The sequence below is a fragment of the Martes martes genome (genome assembly GCF_963455335.1).
Source record: "Martes martes genome assembly, chromosome: 1".
Lineage (NCBI taxonomy): Eukaryota > Metazoa > Chordata > Mammalia > Carnivora > Mustelidae > Martes > Martes martes.
In genome coordinates, this window is record NC_137888.1 from 27,079,248 (window position 1) to 27,100,862 (window position 21,615).

The following is a 21,615-nucleotide window of genomic DNA, read 5'->3' on the forward strand; positions in this document are numbered from 1 at the left end:
AATCAGAAGAGTGCCTGACTGATTTAGTCAGTAGAGCAGGCAACTCCTGATCTGGAGGCTATGAGTTCAAACCCCACCCCGGGTGTACAGATTACTTAAAAATAAAATCTTAAAAAAAAAAAAAAAAATTCAAATTCTCTTCAAATACAAGTTAGTAACCAAACTTCTCAAATACAGAATGCATAAAAATAAATACCTTTTATTTTATAAAATAAATACATTTTATATAGTGCAGTTATTACATCATAATGATATATAGAGGTAACTTAACATATTTTGAAAAATTCAGTGCTACGTACAAGCATGAACTATTCACATTATAAAGAAAAAGTAGAATCCCACATAAAACTTTCCATATGTATGTATATATGTGTATATGTCTGTGTGACTGTGTTTACTTTGTTACATGGTAATAAAACTTTATTCTAAAATCTTCATTTTGGGGAGGGGCAAGGGTTGAGGGAAGGGAAATTCTGTTAAGTGGTAAACCTATCAGTAATTAGAAACAATAGCTTACCTTCAAAAATAATACTAAGGCCTCTACCAGCATTTAAAATCATAAAACAAATGTCTGTGCCCATTTAAAATCCTGGAAATGTTTGTTTCTTTCATGAGAAATACCTATAGCTGTTCTATATCTCAGAACAATGAATAATAAATGAAATGCTCTATGAAAGGATATACAACTCAAATACAATCTTTCACATTTGAACTGGAGAAAATAATAATGCAGCTAATAAAAACATATACTCTTTTCAACTACACTAAAAAGAACCAAGGTTAAAGTGGTTCTTTATCCTTCACCTCTGCTTAAACAAAATATATTCACAAGGAAAGTTTTTAATTACATTACTAAAATATTAAGGAAGAGAAGTAAACTTACTTGTGTCTGCTTGGCTTCCCACACTGATGTATCTATCATTGCCAGGAAGTGCTGTTTGGTAGTAAGTTGTTTCCTCCTGCTGAGGGGTCTTGGCATTCTTTGCAGTAAGGAAAGCCACTGCTAATTCCAAGTTTCCATTACTATCCTTCAAATATCAAGAATGGAACATCAAACATTTTGGAATAATTCCATGCATTATTACACGATTTATTTAAATTTCTCCATAACAACTAATACTTAAATAGCAAAAATCACTTTTAGATTTGAAATCATTCTATGTGATCCTAATTTTACAAACTGATCATAAACAAAGTACATTCTATCAATAGTAATTCCTTTTTCTAATAGGACTACTAATGTAAGAATCTATTCTATAATTTCTTAGTTTCCTATTACTTTCGCTTCTCCTTAACCAAAGTCAATCGCAAAACTTGTATTTCTAAACAAATAAATAAACCAAAAAATGTTTTTTGGAACTTGCCATACAAAAGGATGAGAATGAATATTTGAAACAGTACTTCTGCAAAGAACAACTATAAACTTTAATATGGATGCTGAACGCATACCTAGAGGCAAACATAAGTAAATATCAGACTTGTAGGGAGGAAACAGCCAAAACATTCTGAAGCTTGGTAGTCCGGACAGACACACAAAACTAGACAGAAATACTCAATCCTGTCAAGATGACAATCCTACCCAAACTAAGCATAAAAATTTATATAATTCTCATCAAAAGCATATCTGGACAAAATTATTCTGAAGTTAATTTAAAAGAAAGCAGATGCTAGAAAACCAAGGATTTTTATATCAGCAAAATAATAAGAGACATAACCAGTTCTATGTCTTTATTCTCTGTAGAGTTAATAGTAAATATAACAGTAGCTCTGGGACAGCTAATTGAAATAACATTAGGAAACCCAGATATTAATAATGAAGTGATCTTTGTAACAGAAGGCCAGAACCCCTAGACTATGCAGGCCTCATGAACTTTAGCAAACACAGAGACTATAATAGGAAGCCAGTGGAGGGTTTTGGACAGAAATGACATGGTATGACTTACATTTTAAAAGGCTTATTCCGGCTGTGTGTTGAGAACAGACTATAGGAGAGAAAGGGCTAAAGCAGAGAGTCCAACATGATTTGCTATCACATTTAACGTGAGAGGTGACAGAAGGAGAAAGATTAGGATGATTCCAAGATCTGAAACCTGAGCAAGTGGAAGAATGAGGTCCCCAACCCACCCCAACTCCAATCGTCGTTAGCCAGGGAAGAGAGAAGAAAAGAGTGCAATTGGAAAAGCACCACTGCTTTAAACTTTATATTATAACCATTATAAGACTCTTATATGACTCACCAGCAACATAATATAATCTATAGCTAGATAAGTAAAATAGCTGTAATGTGCAATAACAATGGCTACATTTATCGAACACTTAATATGTGCCAAGAAATATGCTAAGCGCTTTTTATATACTACCTCATATAATAATAATAAACTGAATATAACAGGGACTTACACAACTTGAAGATCACTTACTTTGGAGGGCTAAAAATAGATTCTTAAAATAGAAGTATTGAAATCAATCAATGATGTGTTTCCCAAAAGTAGATTCCTTGTCAGCGTATTACTGAGAAAGTCAACTCATTACTAAACATCTTACAGAGTTATACTGGGTAATAGTTAAGATTTAAGTGTACTGATCTCCCACCACCAGTAGTTGGTGGTAATTGAAACCAAAGTTAAAAAAAACAAACAAAACAAAAAAACTATAGCACACAACCTACCTCAAAGAAAACGTGGACAATAGGTCATTTGATTAACTCTTTATGTTCATTTAATTAAACATATTCTACGTTTCCCAAGTTAAAAAAAAAAAAAAGTGAATTCCGCAAAGTTGCCCTGACAAGGTAATGGGTATAGCCTCACACTCAGAGATGTAGAATGGTAAAGGCACTTTCTGAAAACAGATGTGGAGTGACTGGGTCATAAATTGAGGTCTGACATTTTTCTTTCCTCTCCAAATACTTAACAGTTGCTTCATAAACCCTGCACTAATGCTCTGAACAGTACTGTTTCATCATTTTCCCGATAGGAAAAAAAGATGAAGCAAAGCTTGTAGTAAAATCAGAAACATAGTGTGGCCCCCCAGGATCAGGCTGCTTGGTTTGTATTCCAGCTCTTCCACACACCAGCACCCTTGTCAACAGGGTTCCCAGGAGGATGTTAGCCACATAAAATACTTTGAATAGCACCTAGTATTATATGAGTTTAATAACCACTAGTTATTATTATCATGAGTATAACCATCCAAAAGATAAGATTATTTCTAGAAACAAATGAAGAACTTTTGGCTCAGAACCAAAAGTTACATAATTAAATTCATCTCACAGAGCAAGTTCCAAAGGACTGAAGTTTTACGTATGCCTTGCAAGAGCAAGAATACTATATTGCTGTTAGCCTTTAGCAGCAATACAGAAATAACCTTAAAATGCAGTTCTAGTTCTTTTCTTTCTTTTAAGATTTATTTATTTGGGGGGGAGGGGGCAGGGCTGCGCCCTTGAGGGAGAGGGAAAGAGAGAGAAGCTCAAGCAGACTCCCGGCTGAGCAATGATCAGGACCTGAACTGAAATCAAGAATTGGAGGTTAAACTGACTGAGCCACCCAGGTGCCCCTGCAGTTCCAGTTCTTAAACATCTCTTATTCACTTGATCTTTTCCAGTGGACGTGTATCCCTGTGATTTGACTCATCTGGGTTTCTCCGCGTGGAAATGTGGGAACATCAGAAAATGCAACCAAAATGATGCATTTTACTTACTGCATATACTAACCAGCTTGCTACTGAATGTTCTTAAGGTGCAATTAGTTAAATGTTAGCCAAGTTTTATTTCTCCTTGGAAAGAAAAAATGTAAGTTTCTTACCCTCTATTAATTTTCTCTCTCCTCTTCTTCCTCCCTGTATTTCTCTACTGCACCCCTCTCTACTCCCATTTAAACTCTAACATCAGAGCTCTTGAGGACAATTAGCCATCGCATTTGGATTTATATCCTTTCATTTTGCATGAGAAGTGTTCCATACAGAGAAAGATTATCTGTCACTTCAAGGTATCTTGGAACATTAGGCTGCTGAAAACTAACATACTTAGAATCACAGCCTAAGTAAGGCTCTTACATTATGAAAGTTCTTTCCTTTATCTCTATTACTATGCCACAAAATGTAACTAAAAACCTTTCATATATGGTAGGCAGTAGAGGTGAGGGTGTAACTTAAACTGTATGCCTTAGAACAGAGGCCATACCTTCAAGGCTTGCTGCAGTATCTGGGCATCATTAATCCCAGTGATTTCTCTCAGCTGATTCAAAAACGTCTGCTGGTGCTAGAGAAGAAAAACCAAAATTACACTTTAAAATCTGAAAATATACAAGAATAAGAAAATAAATGATCTATGGGTTAAAAAAAAAACCAGAAAACACAAAATAAACTAGTATAGAAAACAAAAAAATATAGAACGTGACAAAGACTCAACAAATTTCACTATTTTAGGGAAAATAAACCATTCTCCTGTTTCCAAAAGGGAACTTCTATTATTACTTCCCAAGAAATCTTACTGAATTAAGAGCTTCTGGCCCATTCTTCATTGCCTAATTTATTCCTCCCAACAAGAAAAGGAGTCATATGCACAATGGTTAAGCCTAAGAAGAATTAAGGAAAACAGTTGTATCCACTGGGCTACTTTCACTAAGGGCTGAGGCCACTGAACGAAAAATCCTGGCAGTTCTAGCATATCCCCCTGCCCCTAAGGTCAGCCAGCATCCATTTCCCAAGAATGTCTGAAAAAGACATGCCAAAGGACAGACCATGCACTAGGTGTGTATATTGCAAGATGGGGATCCTAAGATCTATTTCAGGAAAAAGAAGATCATCTCATTCTCTAATCTGTCATAAAAGATCCCAAACAGAATTAATCATTTGTCCCCATTTGCTTCAGATCTGCTGGTCTTCATGATCTAATATACTCTGTTGAAGAGAAAAGAGAAAAAAGGATGGGATTCCACTATCAAATGCCACCCTGAACCTCCCTAATTAAGAACCATGTTCCTTCCGACATCTCCGTATTTCTTTAAACAAGTTCCCTAAAATTGTAAGACAGCACCACAAAATAAAGAAAGCTCAATGGAAATGAAGTGTAAAAGAAGTCATCACCAGAATAAAAGAATCTGCTGAAATCTTTCTCATAAATGTTTTACATTCATCTCAGTAATAAACCAGTCAAGAATCCTCAACAGATGATAAAACTAGGGGGTAAAAATTTGATGAAAAACAAAATAGTTACATATTTTCAAACTCTATTCCTACAAATTATAAAGGGAGAAAGAGTATAACTTTATAATGAAGAAACATGACAAATACCACCTCGATCAAATAATCAAATTAAATATTACCAATACTGGGATAAAATGACAGCATATGCTGCCTGATGTTGTAGGATACACGAAGACAACAATACCACCTATGGTGCTCCTGCCCGAAATGCATAACCAGAATCTAATCTTGTGGAAGCATCAGACAAATCCAAACTGAGGGACATTTTACCAAGTAATTACTCTGTTATCTTTAAAATGCTTATGTCATAAAAGACAAAGAGTGAGTTTCTAGATTAAAGGAGACCAAAAAAAGGCCTGGTAATCAAATGTGGGAAACCAAACAGCGTCTAACACTATGCTATACAGGACGTTCCTGGGATAACTGGAGAAATATGAGTATGAGCTGTTTAGTAATAATATTGAATTAATATTAAATTCCTGAATTTGATAAGTGCCCTATAGTTATGTAAGAAAATATCTATTTTTCTTAGGAAATACACCCTTTAGTATTTTAAATTTCAAAGGGGCACTATGTCTGCAATTTACTCTCAAATAGTTAAAAAAAAAAGTTGTAGAAGTTCTTTGTACTATCTTGCAACTTTAAAATTACTTTATTATAAGGTTTTAAAATATTCTGTATACAGATTTGTTAATGTTATAACCATAAAATGTGCATTTCAAAACATACTTGACAATTTATTTTTTTTAAGATTTTATTTATTTATTTGACAGACAGAGATCACAAGTAGGTAGAGAGGCAGGCAGAGAAGGGGGTGGTGGGAAGCAGGCTCCCCGCCGAGTAGAGAGCCCAACGCGGGGCTCGATCCCAGGACCCTGAGACCATGACCTGAGCCGAAGGCAGAGGCTTAACCCACTGAGCCACCCAGGCGCCCCACATACTTGACAATTTAAATATGCATTACATATACACCTTCAGATTTGAAGGGTCCTAAACAAATTACAAAATGTAATAAAAATAAATAAAAAGCAAACTGAAAATCAGGTTTGAGGTAACAGTCATCTAAATATCTTTTATAGAAACCACAAGTATAAGCTAGAAATTACATTCAACTACATGTAACAGAGTCCCATCTAAATAGTAGCTTCAACATACTGCAGTGTCTGTTTTTCCTAACATAATTAGACTGGAGGTGGGCAATCCAGATCTGATAAGACCTCCCACATGTTAAAAAAGATCTAAGCTCCTTCTGTCTTCCCACTGAACACTCTTATATGTGACATTCATCAAACGTCTGTCTCTCGATGTCTCCTCCTCAAGCACCCGGTACAAGTTCCAGGGAGGATAAAAGGAAGGGCACAAGACAAAGGGCATAAGCCAAAACAGTCTGACTGCTTTAAGAAGACCTATTCAGTGACTTCCACTTAAAGCTTCCTTGAGCAGAACAAAATTGCATGGCCACTCATAGTTGCAAAGAAGGTTGGGAAACATTTTTCAGCTAGGTAAAAAGCCACTTTGAAAATGAAATCAAGGTTCTGTTTGTGAAAAAAAGCAAATAATGTATATTAGATAAGCATGGGCAGTATCCATCATGCCATCAATGAAATAACCAAGACTATCTAAAAATAAAATAAAAATAATAGTATATATAAACAAGGTCATATAAAATGCCAAAATAAAATAGTTGAGTAAAAAAAATCAAATGGTCAAACTTACAGAGATGAAAAAAGAACTCTCCTCAAACCTGTCAACTTCCCTATGTTCATTTAAAATAGTACCAATAACTAGCAAATGGAACCATGACTAAGTTACTCAATACCAAACATCACAATGTTAAAGATGTAGAAAAATTTTACAGAAATTCTTATCTAAGGTTTCGTTTTACTGAACATAAAAAACTTGGAAGATTTTATATGCCTCTCTGTAATCTCACCACCACCAGCACTCCAAACTCCATTCTTTACACAGAACATTATTTCCCTCGACTACAAATTACCTGGTCAGGGATCAGGGAAAGACTACTGAACGCTTCCCCCAAATCAGTCACTTATACAAACGTTACCAGCTATTATTTACAATGCTGGAAAAATGGAAACAATACAAACATCCTCACACTAAGGAAGTGGTTCTAAACTTTAACGTGCAGAAGAATGACCTGAGTTTGATAAAAAACAAGATTCTCAGGCCCCCGCCCCAGAGACGGTGATTCCAGAGGGGTTAGGGTTGATGGATAAGGGATCTGCATTTTTAATAAGTATCTCAGATGATTTTTTATATAGATGGACTTAGAGGCATAGTTTGAGTCAAGCAAACAAGTGCATATTTTTAAATAGCAAATATATAACCTATATAGAGATTATCTTCACAAAATCATACTAAGCTAAAGTGATGGAACACAAAATAGTATACCCACAAACGACTACAAGTAAAATGTAAACAGGAAAATAAAGCTCAGAAAAGATTACAAGGGCCCATGTTAGACTCCCAATTCTCTTATTTCTGTATCCACACCCTTTGCCACTTTTAATTACCTCCCACTAGAGAGACAATTTCCTTGCTGCATTGATGATGGGCTTAGCCATGTGACATGCTTTGACCAATGACATATTAAAGACAGTCATGCAGATATGAAATGTATTTGCATGACTGGGCTTCCCTCCTGAACTTCTGTAGCTTCCTTAAGAAGAACATGACCCTGGGTAGCCAACTCGCCGCAGAAGAATGAGGCACCTGTGGAGAAGAGCCACCCTAACCAAGCTGAAAACTGGTGAACATGATGACCGTATTTTGGTACACCACTAACTTTTGGAGTAGCCTATTATGGTAAGAGTTGAATGAGAGTGCATTTTTTAAATTTAAATTTATTTAAATTTTAAAAAAGTGGCATTTTATTAAAGAGAAGCAACATCTTTGAAATTTTATAGCTTGTAGCTATAATTTGATGTTTTATCTTTCACAATACAGTCAACAGAATATCTTAGAAAAAAAATAATACAGGCGTATCTCTAGCATAGTTCATGATCTAATGAATTTTGACGGAAAATGAAATAAGGAGAAAACGACTGGGATGGAGTAGAAGGCTGAGTGTGAAGGAGAAAAGGTGAAAAAATTTTCTTAGTTTGGTTAGCAAAAAATGGGAGAGAGATCAGAAGAGGTAAGCTATGAGAAAGATTCTAAGTTTATGGCACAGAAGGCATCGCATTTGTAGTTTTCTCCTTTGTTACAGGCATCTTCCAGCTGTGCTTTTCCTGTCTTTGAAAACCTGCACCTTCATTTCCTACAATTATGTGTTTTTCTTGTTGCTATTTCTGTTGTAATTAAGACCCTGGTCTTTCGTTCAAGGTTTGCACCTTTCTATTTATCACACTTTTGGTCTGCAGACACCCTGCTCCTCAACTAAAAATGTCCTGCACATGGGTTCTCTCCTCCTGGACTAGCAACTTTCGATCCAAGACGGATCCAACCCACTTCCCTCTCTAGAGCTCATTTTCTGAGCTCTGAGGTCTTTTTTGTATGAATTTATATACTAAAGTATAAGGAGGAGGATGCAATCTGTTCACACTGCTGGACCAAGAAAGGCAAGACACAATGTTCAAAGAAATTCAGCAACTGCAAACACTACAGAAATCAATAAGCTAACAAGCCAAGACTTCATGCAGGCCTTCCAATTCCTTCCTCAATGTTATTTTTATCACATGATTATATCTTTAAGTGCCCACTATGTGCAAAATACAGTACTATACACACTTCTGGGTAAAGGAAGCATCAGTAATTCCAATATAAATTAAGACTCAGAGAGTTCTACAGAAATTCTTTCCCTCCCCAACTGAACCTAGCTAATGTTGGGTCTGTTTTAAATCTGTTTCAGTAAATATACAGCATATTTAACACTGGTATAACTTCTTGAGAATGCAAAAAAAAGGAATCACTTACTGGCTTAGACCAAAGAAAGAAGATAAGCATTTATTATGTTCTTGCTGTATGCCAAGTGTTTTGAGTGCTTCCAGTTTATAACCTCACTTAATATGAGCACACCACGCACACACGTGTGTGCACACACACCCTCCAAAAAGTTACTCTCATTTCATAGCTAACAAAGGCTTCAAGAGATTATTAAGTATAGAGACAGGAATGAAAACAGGTTTTTCAAATTCCATAGTCTGTGCCCTTTCCGTATTTTCTCTATATTTGATTTTGGAGATTAAAGATTCAGTGAAAAATGAAAACTCGGTGCAAAAATGCAATACCATCTTCTATGTAAAATACTTAAATAATGGCACCAAAAAAAGTGGAGCACCACTAACTACAAGGCAGAACAACTTTCTACATTAAGGGGCAAATGATTCACAAGTCAGTCAATGGCTCCTGAATTTCCAAATACATATAAAACCTGGTTTAGTGCAAAAGAAAGCCAAAGGTTTACACCTTCAAGGGGGGAAAAAAAGGCAACTCCCAGAATAACCTCTAAAAACACTTTCAAGTGTTTTTAAGAAAAAGAGGGGAAAATCCTAATCTGATAGAAAATCCCAAGGCATTCTTAAACTTCAGGATCACATTGTCTAAAGCACTGCTAGGCACCATGTGGTATTTCAGTCACCTATCAACGAAAGGATTAATCATACTACTGCCTTTAAGGCACATGACCATACACACAACTACTTTTGCAAATATCTTCTGGATCTACCTGGTAACACTAAACTGCCCTAGTTCATGTTATCTCTTCCATAACAAGAAATCCCCATACTTCCTAGACAGATAATTCCAAACACATAAATCTGTCCTTCATGTGGCTTCTTTGTGAGCCGCAAACCTGCCTCTGCCTCTACCAACTATATAAACCAAAACAAAACAAAACACAAACACTGGGAAAAACCTTCAACGCACACTAGGCTCTTCCAATAATATATGGGAGCAATTCTGTGCTAGAATCACACTGATTTCAAAAGATACCATCTATTTCACATCCTCTCTATCCTTATCTATCAACCCAAATTTATCTACCACTTTCCTTCTGTTAAAGTTGGAGGATCTCCTGGCACTTAGCACAGATTATAATAATATACCATGGTTAACCACTAGACTCTAAGTCTCAGGAGAGTACAGACTATTTTGCTCATCAATGTGTTCCTGGTAACTAACGCAGCATCTGGCATGCGGTAGGCACTCAATAAATATTGACTGAATAAATAACAATAGCAAAGTTTGCAGAAATGAATTGGAGTAAGTCGGGTCATAGGCCTTGAACTCAACCACAGGAAAGAACATACTAACTGATTATTGAAGATCGAACAAGAAGTATACATAAATCAGGTCCACTTACTAAACAAACATTCCACACCCTCTTACAGTCTATCTAGAATCCCATAGAAAGCTTCATTTCCTAGTTCTGGTCCTATCAATCCTACTTGAATGTGAGTGTACAGTAAAATATTGTTGAAATTTTCAATTGCAAATAATCTAGACAGTAAATCCATAATGGCTGGGGTAATCCTGTATCTTCTAGCATCACAGAGTCAAGGCTTACCTCAATCTTTTTGGGTAACAGCATTACAAAAAATTAATTATATACTTCTATGGGTGTATAATTCTGAAGGCATGCATTTTTATTTTTCACTATTTACTATTTCACTATTTACTATTTTTCACTATTCATTATTTACTATTTCACACTTAGGCTTAAATATTCCAGAACTTCTGATTTTAGAAAGATTTTCCCTATCATTTTATAGAATCCCAGAGCCACAAATGATCTTAAGCATTCGTGTAATAAAATTAAAAAAAAAAAAAAGAGGAAGAAAAGTAAAGAGATAGGTAGCTAAGAACAATCGATATAGTTGTTTTTTCCCATCTTTCCTCACCTCAGTCCATATCCTTATCTGCCACCCCAACTCTTCAACCAATCTAACAGCTGCATGATATCCAGGCCCTTAATAGCAGCCCCCATCCTTATTAGCTGGCAGATAACAGAAATGCATCATAAACAGATATTCTAAATGCACTTTCCCCCAAAAAACTGTTACACAGCACTGTAAGTTCATATAGAGTTAAATACATTTCCAGGCCAAATAAGAACCCAACACCATGAAACATAGTTTCTATGAGGATATGCATTCCAAAACCCCAACTATCCCATTCTTTTGGGATAGATAATGTTTTTAAATTAGAGTGCCTTATTCTGTAAAACATCTGGGTAAACAAAAGTTTTGTGAATCAAATTGTATCTTTGAACTATATGATCTGAAGTTTAAATAAAATATATCTTCATGTTATCTCTAGTTTCTACACTTAAATTTTCCTAATGAACTTGGGAGTCCAAAAATAAAATCCCTTATACTAATAAAACAAAATAAATACGCTCTACATAGAACTCTCAAACTAGAATAGTATATAATTCCTCACAGCTATATGTGTCACAATTAACTCCTTTGTTAAAGCAAACACAGTTTTTGGTCATACTCATTACAGACATAATGCACCCTACTGACTATTAGGAAGTCCAATCATCGAGACATCGTGCTAAGTTTAATAAAGCATATACTCTAAACAACTTTCTTTTTAGGTCCTATAAAGCTATTTGCCTCAATGTCCCAGTCTTCAGCACCTCAGCAAACATGTCCACCACCCAGTGGACTTCAATCACATCTACAGCAAGAATCGAAACTCAGTCTGAGGGCAAACCTCTCCCAAATTAACTCCTTCCATTATTCTTTAGAGTTTTCTTTACATTTTTGTAGCCAATCATCTGTTACTGGTGAATACTTCCCTGTATTAAACTTTCCCTATTCAAATTACTGTGTGGTTTCTGTATCCTAATTGGACCCTTATTAATAAAACTTCCTTAAAAGCAATTTTTATACTCTAACAATACATTAATGATGTAATTCTGTATTTTTAAGGAAATAAGTCTCAAAAATAATTAGGAAGGGAAAAACTCACCATATATGCTAAGTTCTTGCCTAGAACTGCCATTAACAGAGCACTTCTTTTTTTAACAGAGCACTTCTTTTTTTAACTGAGCACTTATTAAAAGTATGGAAGGCACTAGATATTTCAATACATAGATATGATTGACTAAATCTTTGGCCATCGGTGACTGAACTCAATCTACAGCCCCTCTCCTGGCCACTGGACTGGGGAGTGGGCTGAAAAGTCTAACCCTCTAATCACAGTGGTTGGTTTTCTGAGGTGGGTTTTAGAAGGAGTTAACTCATCAGCATACAAAAGACAGTAAATTCCAAGGATTCTACAGGCTCTGTGACAGGAACCAGGGAAAAAGACTAAATATTTATTTTTTATTATATCATATCTAGCCACATGAAGCTACTGATAGATAACAGATGGCACCAAATTCTTCTGTTTGTTTTCCCTTGTTCATGGACTTCCCTGCCTAGAATGATACTGTCAATCTACCTAGTAGTCTTCCTTTCATTTCAACCACTCCCTCCTCGACAAAGCCTTTCCTATTCTTCTTAGATCCTCTTCTTCGTCCTACCAATACATCTTATAAATACTTCATTTAACTTCGAATATCATATATGCATTTCTGACGTGTCCCACCACCATCAAACTATAAGCTTTCTGTGTATTACTTACTTCTCAATCTGCTTCAATGAAATAATAATTAGATGCACAGACATGATAGTGAGATGAATGAGTATGTAAGCATAAATGTACAACAGGCAACTGAAAACCTGAAACAAGAGTTTATCTAATGGTATAACATTTAATTAATTTTGAACATACAAACTTAGTACTAATGAACATATAGAAGTGAGAAAATACATGATCTCTCAAAGACAGCTTAAAAGGAAGAAGGCAGAAAATCAAAGACTAAACCTTAGAACATTCCCCCAGTTAAGAAGTACAAACACACAGTATTGTATTAGCATCCAAATTTTACTGTACAACACAGCCCAAACATGAACAATTTAAATACATGTACTGACAGTTCACAGAGCAAAAACTGACATACTCACAGAAATCTTGCCCAATAGCTGGGCCTATATGCTATCTTTCTACCCAATGATTCTCAACATTTTTGTGTTTGTAATATACATTCAAATACTAAGTATTTTTGGCAGCACACTTGAGAAGGTTTAAAACCTTCACCATAAGAAACTACAACAACTCCTAAGGCAGCTAGCAATAATTACAACACATTATTACTCCAATATATAATACTATCTCAAAGTGTCTGCAAAAGCAGTTATCACAACGCATAGTAGTATCCCACCCTCTCAATTGTCCAGGCCCCAAAATATGTTCACAAGGCAAAGTACTCACAGGTTTTAATAAATAATATTTATCGGGCACTAACTTAAAAGTAAGCTGTAATTGTTACCTCTTATTCGCAGGAAGTATATTCCACTCTGTACTAAACCATACAACCTGTTTTTAAGTTCAACATTCTGCTTCAAAGACTCTGTAATAATTACATTGACAGAGCTTTAGCAAAAAATAAAAAGACAAAAATAAAGTGTGATCAAACATGGAGGTACATATGTGAAGATTTTACAACAAAAAGGCTGAGAACACCACTCTAAGACAATGGCTACCAACTGACTAACAGGGTCACAAAAGTAATGTGGATGACAACAGCAGTAAAATATACTTCCGAAGTTTAATAATAATATCTTACAAGAATGTCCTGATACACATATATTAATTTCCTTGGTTGAAGTTGCAAGTGCTTAAGTTAGCTTCTGTAAAACACTCCCATCTGTCAAGTTAATCTTGTTAATCTAAATTTAACTAATTTTCTAGCTTTGCTTACATCTAAGTTATTAGTTGATTTTTGGTTTTAGTGCATAAGAGCCATACAATAGAACATAATAAATTTATGCCTAGTTATATTATGCAAACTTCAGTAAAGTGATAAAAAAAAAAATACTTTTAGAGTCCCAGAGATCTGTTTTCCTTTTAAAAAGGCCCAAAGTCAAGAAAAAAATTTTGTCATCAGGTGAAGTATTAATGGGGAGAAAGAAGAACTTTTCAATAAAGTTGCTGGTTTTCCGGAAGGAAAAAGTTAATTTGGCCACCTACTCAAGGTGTAAAATCAAATCCTAGTGGAATAAGACTTAAATACTAGGGTAAAACAAGAAAAACAGTAGAGGGCGATAAAAAAGATTATCTTTATAAAGTAGTATATTAGGGGTCCGGGGGCACGCCTGGGTGGCTTAGTACGTTAAGGGTCTTCCTTTGGCTCAGGTCATCTCAGGGTCTGGTGATCAAGTCCCGCATTGGACTCCCTGCTCAGGCGCAAGTCTGCTTCTCCCTCTTCCTCTTCCTCTGTGACCTCTCGCTCTCTTTCACTCTCAATAAATAAAATCATAAAAAAAAAAAAACCCCACAAAAAAATAACAGGGTATGGAAGTTCGAGGCAACTAATTACAAATGAGACTAAATTAAAATAAACTTCTGTTCATGAAAGGGATCCATAAAGAGAGTAAAAAGACCTCCTGAAATGGGAAAAGATATAAAACACATTAAAAAAAGTATTTAGACTATAACAGACTCCTTCAAATTAAAAAAAAAAAAAAAGTAAAACCAACCCAAAAGAAACAAATGTGAATTTCGCAGGAATAAAAAAAAATCTCAATAGTCCATAAAAATGTAAATGAATAACTTATCAGCAATAGAACACTTCTGGTGTATCCAGAAGTATAAGTGAACTACAACACAAAGGTTCATTTATTTCATATGAACCTTGACTCTTACATCTCAGAACACACAAAAAAGTAAACTCTACATAGATCAGACACCTAACTGTAAATGCTAATAAAATACTTTAGAAGAAAACACAGTAAGAAAGTTTTATAAACTAAAATTTAAGAAAATTAGGTCAAAGCACTACCTATGGAAGAAAAAAAATAAGACAATGAACATCAATGTTAAAATATTTAGACTTCAGAAAAACTGGTAAGAAAATAAAAAGACAAGCTACATACACATTAAGAAAAACTATATACATATAATGAAAGAAACTTTCAGAATATATAAATTCCTACAACTCAATAGCAACATACAAATTATTTGTACATGATATAAAAATGATCAGTAAGGAAAACATGGAGGCAGCCGGTTCCCAGTACTTTCCCACCACACCCCCTGGCCTGACTCTGGACTCTCCCACAGCCCCACTCCCTCTTCTCTACAGAGAGCCCCTTGAAATCCTAATGCATCAGTAAGAGGAAGAACAAAGGTTCTGTAGGTCAGCCCCCTCCCTTTGTACATTAAACCCAGAGAGCTTTGAGCTCTACAGCAATTCAGGCAGTTCCCAGGGTAGAAGGTCCCTGACCACCACAAGCACAGTCTAGAATGCACAGAAGGCATTCACTTTCATCAGAAAACTATAAACCTTGAGGCTAGAGTTTGCCTGAGCCAACCTCCAACTTCAAGATGGCCAAGAGTAAGCCAATGGCAACACCAAATAAAATCAATATTCACAGAGACCTAGGACCATACCTCCTCACACAGGACCCATGCCCTGAGGGGGTTACCCTGGTTCCCACAGTCCCAGAAATCTAGGCTTCCTACCAAGAGTTAAACCCAGCCATCTCCTATGCTGCCTTCATCTATCCAGCCAGAGCTGCAACAGGCTCCGGTGCAAGGGTGCCCTTCTCCTAAAAAGTAACCAGCAAGAATGGAAACATATACCATCGGTCTTCTGTTAGTTCTGCAGTCTTATCACTGAACTGAGGTCCTGGTCCCACTGGGGAAGAAACCCAGAAGTCAGTTCTGAGAATCCATATGGTGTGACCAAAATAGGCACAAAGAGTATCCACTGACCCCAGGAGGCCTGTGCAGAGAGCTGCTGCTTCTAAAAATTGAGCATTTTAAACCTGAGACACTGGACTGCTGCTAGTTTCCTTTAAATCTTCCTTAGCCCTGCTCTGCCCCACAGTCTAAGGCCTCATGCGAAGACTTCAAGGGCGTTCTTGATGAGAAACCCAGACCAGCTCAGAGGCCTTAGTGGAGGATACAGCAAACCCCACACCCCAGCTCAAAGTTGTTTCTGTAGCAGATATTTGATTTTGCATGTATTTTGGCATGAACCGTAACAAACACACCTGTGTATATGGGAGTGTACCACTGGTTCTCACATTAGTGTTACCACAGTAATGGACCTTCGCTGCTAATGCTTCTTCATTCCTGGTCCCTCTCTCCACACTGCTCCCCCACACCCAGCTTCACTGAGAACCTCGCTCTCAGCTCTCAGCCAATCCTGCCCTTAGGCCAAGTACCGTCACCTCTACCTCACCCACTTCCAGTCTGAACAGCACCAACAAAAACCCAGCAAGCAGGAACTGTTTCCTTTTCCAGCTCAAAACAGGCTCTTCTTTCTTGTTCTCTCATGGACCAAAAACAGTAAGAAAAGTCTTCCTGACCCAAATGCTTACCTCTCCACAGTTTAGCCCACCCATCACTGGTCCTCCAAGTTCTTTCTAAATTTCCAAACCAACTACAATGTTAAAATATTTTATACCCTGTAGAATAAAAAATACATCACAAAGATTTCTCTTGTGTGTGTTATCAATTATCAAAGACATTAATTCAATGTTAGCTTCAGGCATGAAGGAAAGGATTTTCTATTTTTCTTAAAAAGATTTATTTGAAAGAGTGTGAGCGAGCACAAAGCGGGTAGCGGAGGGAGAGAGAGAGAGGGGAAGAAGACTCCCCACTGAACGGTAGCCTGATAGGGTGGTTGATCCTGAGATCATGACCTGAGGCAAAACCAAGAGTCAGACACTTGGCCAACTGAGCCACCCAGGCACCCCTGAAAAGGGTTGTCATTCTTCAGCAGTGAGCCTTTTTAACAGCTGCTTTAAAAAATAATAAAATAAAGGACAGACTGTGGAGTTTCATTTTGTTTTATGAGCCTATCAGTACTTGCTCCTAAAATGTTGTACCTCTAGCAACATCTTTAGCTTTTTTAGCTATTTTCAGGTGTGGAATAATTAACTAGCTACTATTATTGCTGATCCTGTAAGAATATAAAACTGGATAAAACAGTTGACTTTCAAACAGTACAGGTTTGAACTGTGCAAGTCCATTTATATGTAACTGTTTTTTATTAAATATACTACAGCACTGCAAATGTATTTCCTCCTCCTTTTGGTTTTAATAACATTTTTTCTTTTTTTTTCAATATTTTACTTATTAATTTGAGGGAGAGAGACACAGACATAGCTACAGAGAGCATGAGTTGGAAGGAAAGGGAGAAGCAAACTCACCACTGAGCAGGGAGCCCAAGGCAAGGCTTGATCCCATGACCCTGGAGCATAACCTGAGCCAAAGGCAGACACTTAACCAACTGAGCCACCCAGACATCATTTTCTTTTCTCTAGCTTCCTTTATTGTAAGAATACAGTATATAGTGGTGCCTGGGTGCGTCAGCGGTTAAGCATCTGCCTTCGGCTCAGGTCATGATTTCAGGGTCTTGGGACTGAGTCATGAATCAGTCTCCCTCTCATTCCCCCTCTGTTCTCTCTCTCCCTGTCAAATAAATAAATAAAATCTTCAAAAAAAAATAGAGTATGTAATACATATAAAATACAAAACACGTATTAATTGACTATATCAGGAAGGCTTCCAGTCACTGTAGGCCATTAGTAGCTAAAGAGTGGGAGAGTCAAAAGGTATACACAGATTTTTGACTACATGGTGGGGGGTGGGGGGGTTAGTGCCCCACCCCCCATATTGTTCAATTGTATATGAGAAGCAATATTTTAAAATCCTCCAAAAATGGCCAATAAGCACATGAAAAAAATGTTTAAAACCACACGTCATTAAGGAAATATAAATTAATACAATGACATACCACTACATACATACTAAAATGGCTAAAACATAAAAGTTAACTATACCAAGTGCTGACAAAGTAGACCAACTTTAACTCTCATACATTGCTGATAATAATGTACAATAGTACAACCACTTAGAATAACCATGTAGCAATCTTTTATAACAATTTTACTCCTCTAAAAAAAAAAACAAAAAACAAACAAACAAAAAAAAAAAACAACTTTACTCCTCTGTATTTGAACAAGAGAAATGCAAATATGTCTCCTCAAAGAGGTACTTAAAAATGTACATGTAACAAATCACTTATAAGGGCCAAGAACTGGAAACAACCCAAAAGCCCAATAGAAACATGTTTACATGGTTTGTAATATTCATATAATGAATTATCATTCAGCACTAAAAAGGAACTACTAACATATGAATAATGTGGCTCAATCTCCAAAGCATTTTGCTGAGAAAAAAAAAGCCAAATGCAAAAAAAAAAAAAAAGGAATTTTAAGATTCCATTTATGTGAAGACCTAAGAAAACCAACACTGGCCTGTAGTAACAGAAATCAGATCAACGCTCACCTGGAATAGGAGTGTGGAGATACTAAATAGAAAGGGTGACACAAGTGTATCTTTTGGAGTTGCCAAAATTTGTCTAATTATATACTTTAAATGGGTGTCTGGGGCACCTGGGTGGCTCAGTCATTAAGCGTCTGCCCTTGGCTTAGGTCAAGATCTCAGAGTTCTGGAATCAAGCCCCATGCTGGGCTCCCTGCTAAATGGGGAGCCTGTTTCTTCCTCTCCTCCCCAAACATGCTCTCTGTCATTACTTTTGTCTCTCTCTCTCAAATAAATAAATAAAATCTTGGAAAAAAAGGGGGGGCAGTTTTATTTTGTTTTTTGTAACCTATACCACAGTAACATTAACTTGGAAAGGTCAAGATAGCAACTAGTGGGATGTGGAAGGAAGGGACAGGTTGAGTGAGGCACAAAGGAAATGGCTAGAATAAAAAGATGTTCTGTTTTATGTCTAGGATGATACAAAGAGTAATAAGTTATTATATTTAGTTAAGGTATACATAACCTTGCATATGCTTTGGCACACACACACACACACACACACACACACAAAACCTTTCAGAAACGATTAATACAGACATACACACACACACACACACACACACACAAACACACACACTCCAAAAAGAAGAGAAAGAGGAAGACTACAACCCTAGTATGTACAATTGTTTCCCAACTCCTTAATGTATCAGTCAATTAAGAGAAAGACTAAATCTGCCCTACTGAGTTTGGGGGTGGGGGGCAAGTGTCCCACCTATGCACCTGAAGCTTTGGATTTCCATCCAGATGTTGCCCTGAAAGCCAAGGCAGAAGGCATTTCCCTTACAAAAGGAAAGCATCAGTGAACTGACCGGGAGAAACACCTGAAACAGAAGAAAAGTCTGTATGTTCGGAGACTGCTCCACTGTTAAATTGGGCGTACTGTTATAATTCAACCCCTGGAGGTGCCCCACAGCCAATTTACACAAGTGCTGAAGCATTCTCATCACTAAGAATATTAATTAATTTCAACTAGTGGTCCTCAAACTTTAAGTACAGAGGAATCATTTGGGATTCCCATTAAGAATGCCCTAGTCCAACTCTTGGGCTTGAAACAGTAAGTACGGGGTGAGGCACAGAATTCTACAGTTTTAGCAAGCTCCACAGGAAATGAATAGTCTACAAACCACACTGTAAGAAACTCTGATCTAAACCTATACCAAAAGGCTAAAAAGACAAGGAAAATATTACTTGACACTTTTAAATATTAAGAACAGGTAATTTTTAAAAAGCACAGATTATGCTAAACAGTTAACCGAAGGAAGAAAAGGAGAAAACTTTCAAAAATTACCCATCATGTGTATAAAATAAGATATCCCGACAAGGAGAATATTCTTGAAAATTAGGACAAGTTTGCCAAAATAAACACAAGTGGTCATTTTGTAAGTTCAACTTTCACTTCATCTACTTAGCCACATTGCATACTGACATTCCAAAATGGCTTTTACAAGCCAAATTTGGTCTTTCATATATTATATACATTAATGATTATTGTAAGCTATGATACCATACTCACCATGTCTGATTTTATAGGAGGTAGGATGACAGAAAAGTAACTGACAAACCATCTCCCCACCTACTCTGGGCGCCTGGAGTGTAACTTTCATGAGTCATGAGGAAAAAACATGCATGCACATCAAAACTTAAAATTTTACAATATTCTTCAGTTCTTTAGAAACAGAACCCTTTTTTTAACATGTAAGCTCATACAACTAACACATGTAAATACTTTAAAAACCCATTAGGTACCAAAGTAGGGAACTGTCCTTTAAAATCAGTAATAAGATAATATCCATTATCATTACTTCTAATCAACTTTTATTAGGCATCTTACCTAGTACAATAAGAAAAAAATAAAATTACAGACATAAAAATTAGAAATAAATAAAACTGTCATGATTTATTCATGATATAATCTTTTACACAGAAAATCCAAAATCACCTCTGGAAAAGTATTAAAATAGAAAAGTTCAGCAAGATGGCTAGATATAAGATCAACATACAAAAGCCAGTTGCATGTGTACACATCAGTAACAAATAAACAAATATTTTAAAGCACCATATAATTATTATCAAAAATTACCATCTAGAAGAAATGATGTACAAAAATTCTACAGTTAAGATTATAAAATGAAGAGATATTAAAGAAGACACAAATAAAAGAAGTATACTCTGTTCATGGATAGAAAGACTCAATACCATAAATATGTTAATGATCCCAAACTGGTCTATACAATCACTTGAGTTAATAAAAACTCAAACAAGGGTTTTTCAGAGGACTTGGTAAGATTATTCTAAGATTGGTAAGATTATTCTATCCATTTCTAAGGAAAACAAAGTGTAACGACACTTTGGAAGAAGAAAAGCAAACCTACTTTTCCTAGTACTAGAGATTATTATGAAGCTATAGCAATGAAGACAGGACAGTATTCACAAATGAAGGATGAAACAAGAGACAACTCAAGGGGAAAAAAAGCACCATATAAAGCTTTTGTATATGATAAAAATGGCTTGTCAGTTAGTAGGGGAGAGCATTAACTTTTCAATGAGGTAAAATTAAAAACAACAAAACAAAAAATCATATATAATGAAAATTAAATTGGATTCCCACTTCATACCTGTTATAAAAAGCAAATGAAGATGGAATAAGGTTTAAAAGTTCCAAACATAACTTTAAAACTCTCAGAAGAGATACATGAATATCTTTTAGCTATCAAGGTAGAAAAAAATTTCGAAAGTCAAACAACGAAAATTAAAAATATACGAGAATTCATAGAGCTGCAATAAAAAGGAAATTAAAGGGAAGATAAACATAGGATTCAAGACGATTACAATCACAAATCAAAATAGAGGGATGGAAATGAAAATGAGATTATTTGGTTAGATATAGGTTACTTTCAAAGTTACAGCTTTTGTTTTAAGTAGGATTTATATGTTTGTTATTAAAAAGTAAAATTCATGAGTATTATTAAAACTTAATAATTTCATAAATAAATGAAA

General features: G+C 35.9%; 1 protein-coding gene across 2 annotated transcripts in view; it reads right to left on the reverse strand.

Moving 5' to 3' along the window:
• USP25 (ubiquitin specific peptidase 25) overlaps positions 1 to 21,615 on the reverse strand; it is a 129,131-nt gene that overhangs the window by 100,179 nt on the left and 7,337 nt on the right. For both annotated transcript variants that reach the window (XM_080796427.1, XM_080796426.1), the window contains exons 2-3: positions 4,181 to 4,258; positions 884 to 1,028 (exon numbers count right to left, since the gene is read on the reverse strand). In XM_080796427.1, coding sequence (XP_080652553.1) covers positions 884 to 1,028; positions 4,181 to 4,258 — 223 coding nt within the window. The remainder of the gene's footprint in view (positions 1 to 883; positions 1,029 to 4,180; positions 4,259 to 21,615) is intronic.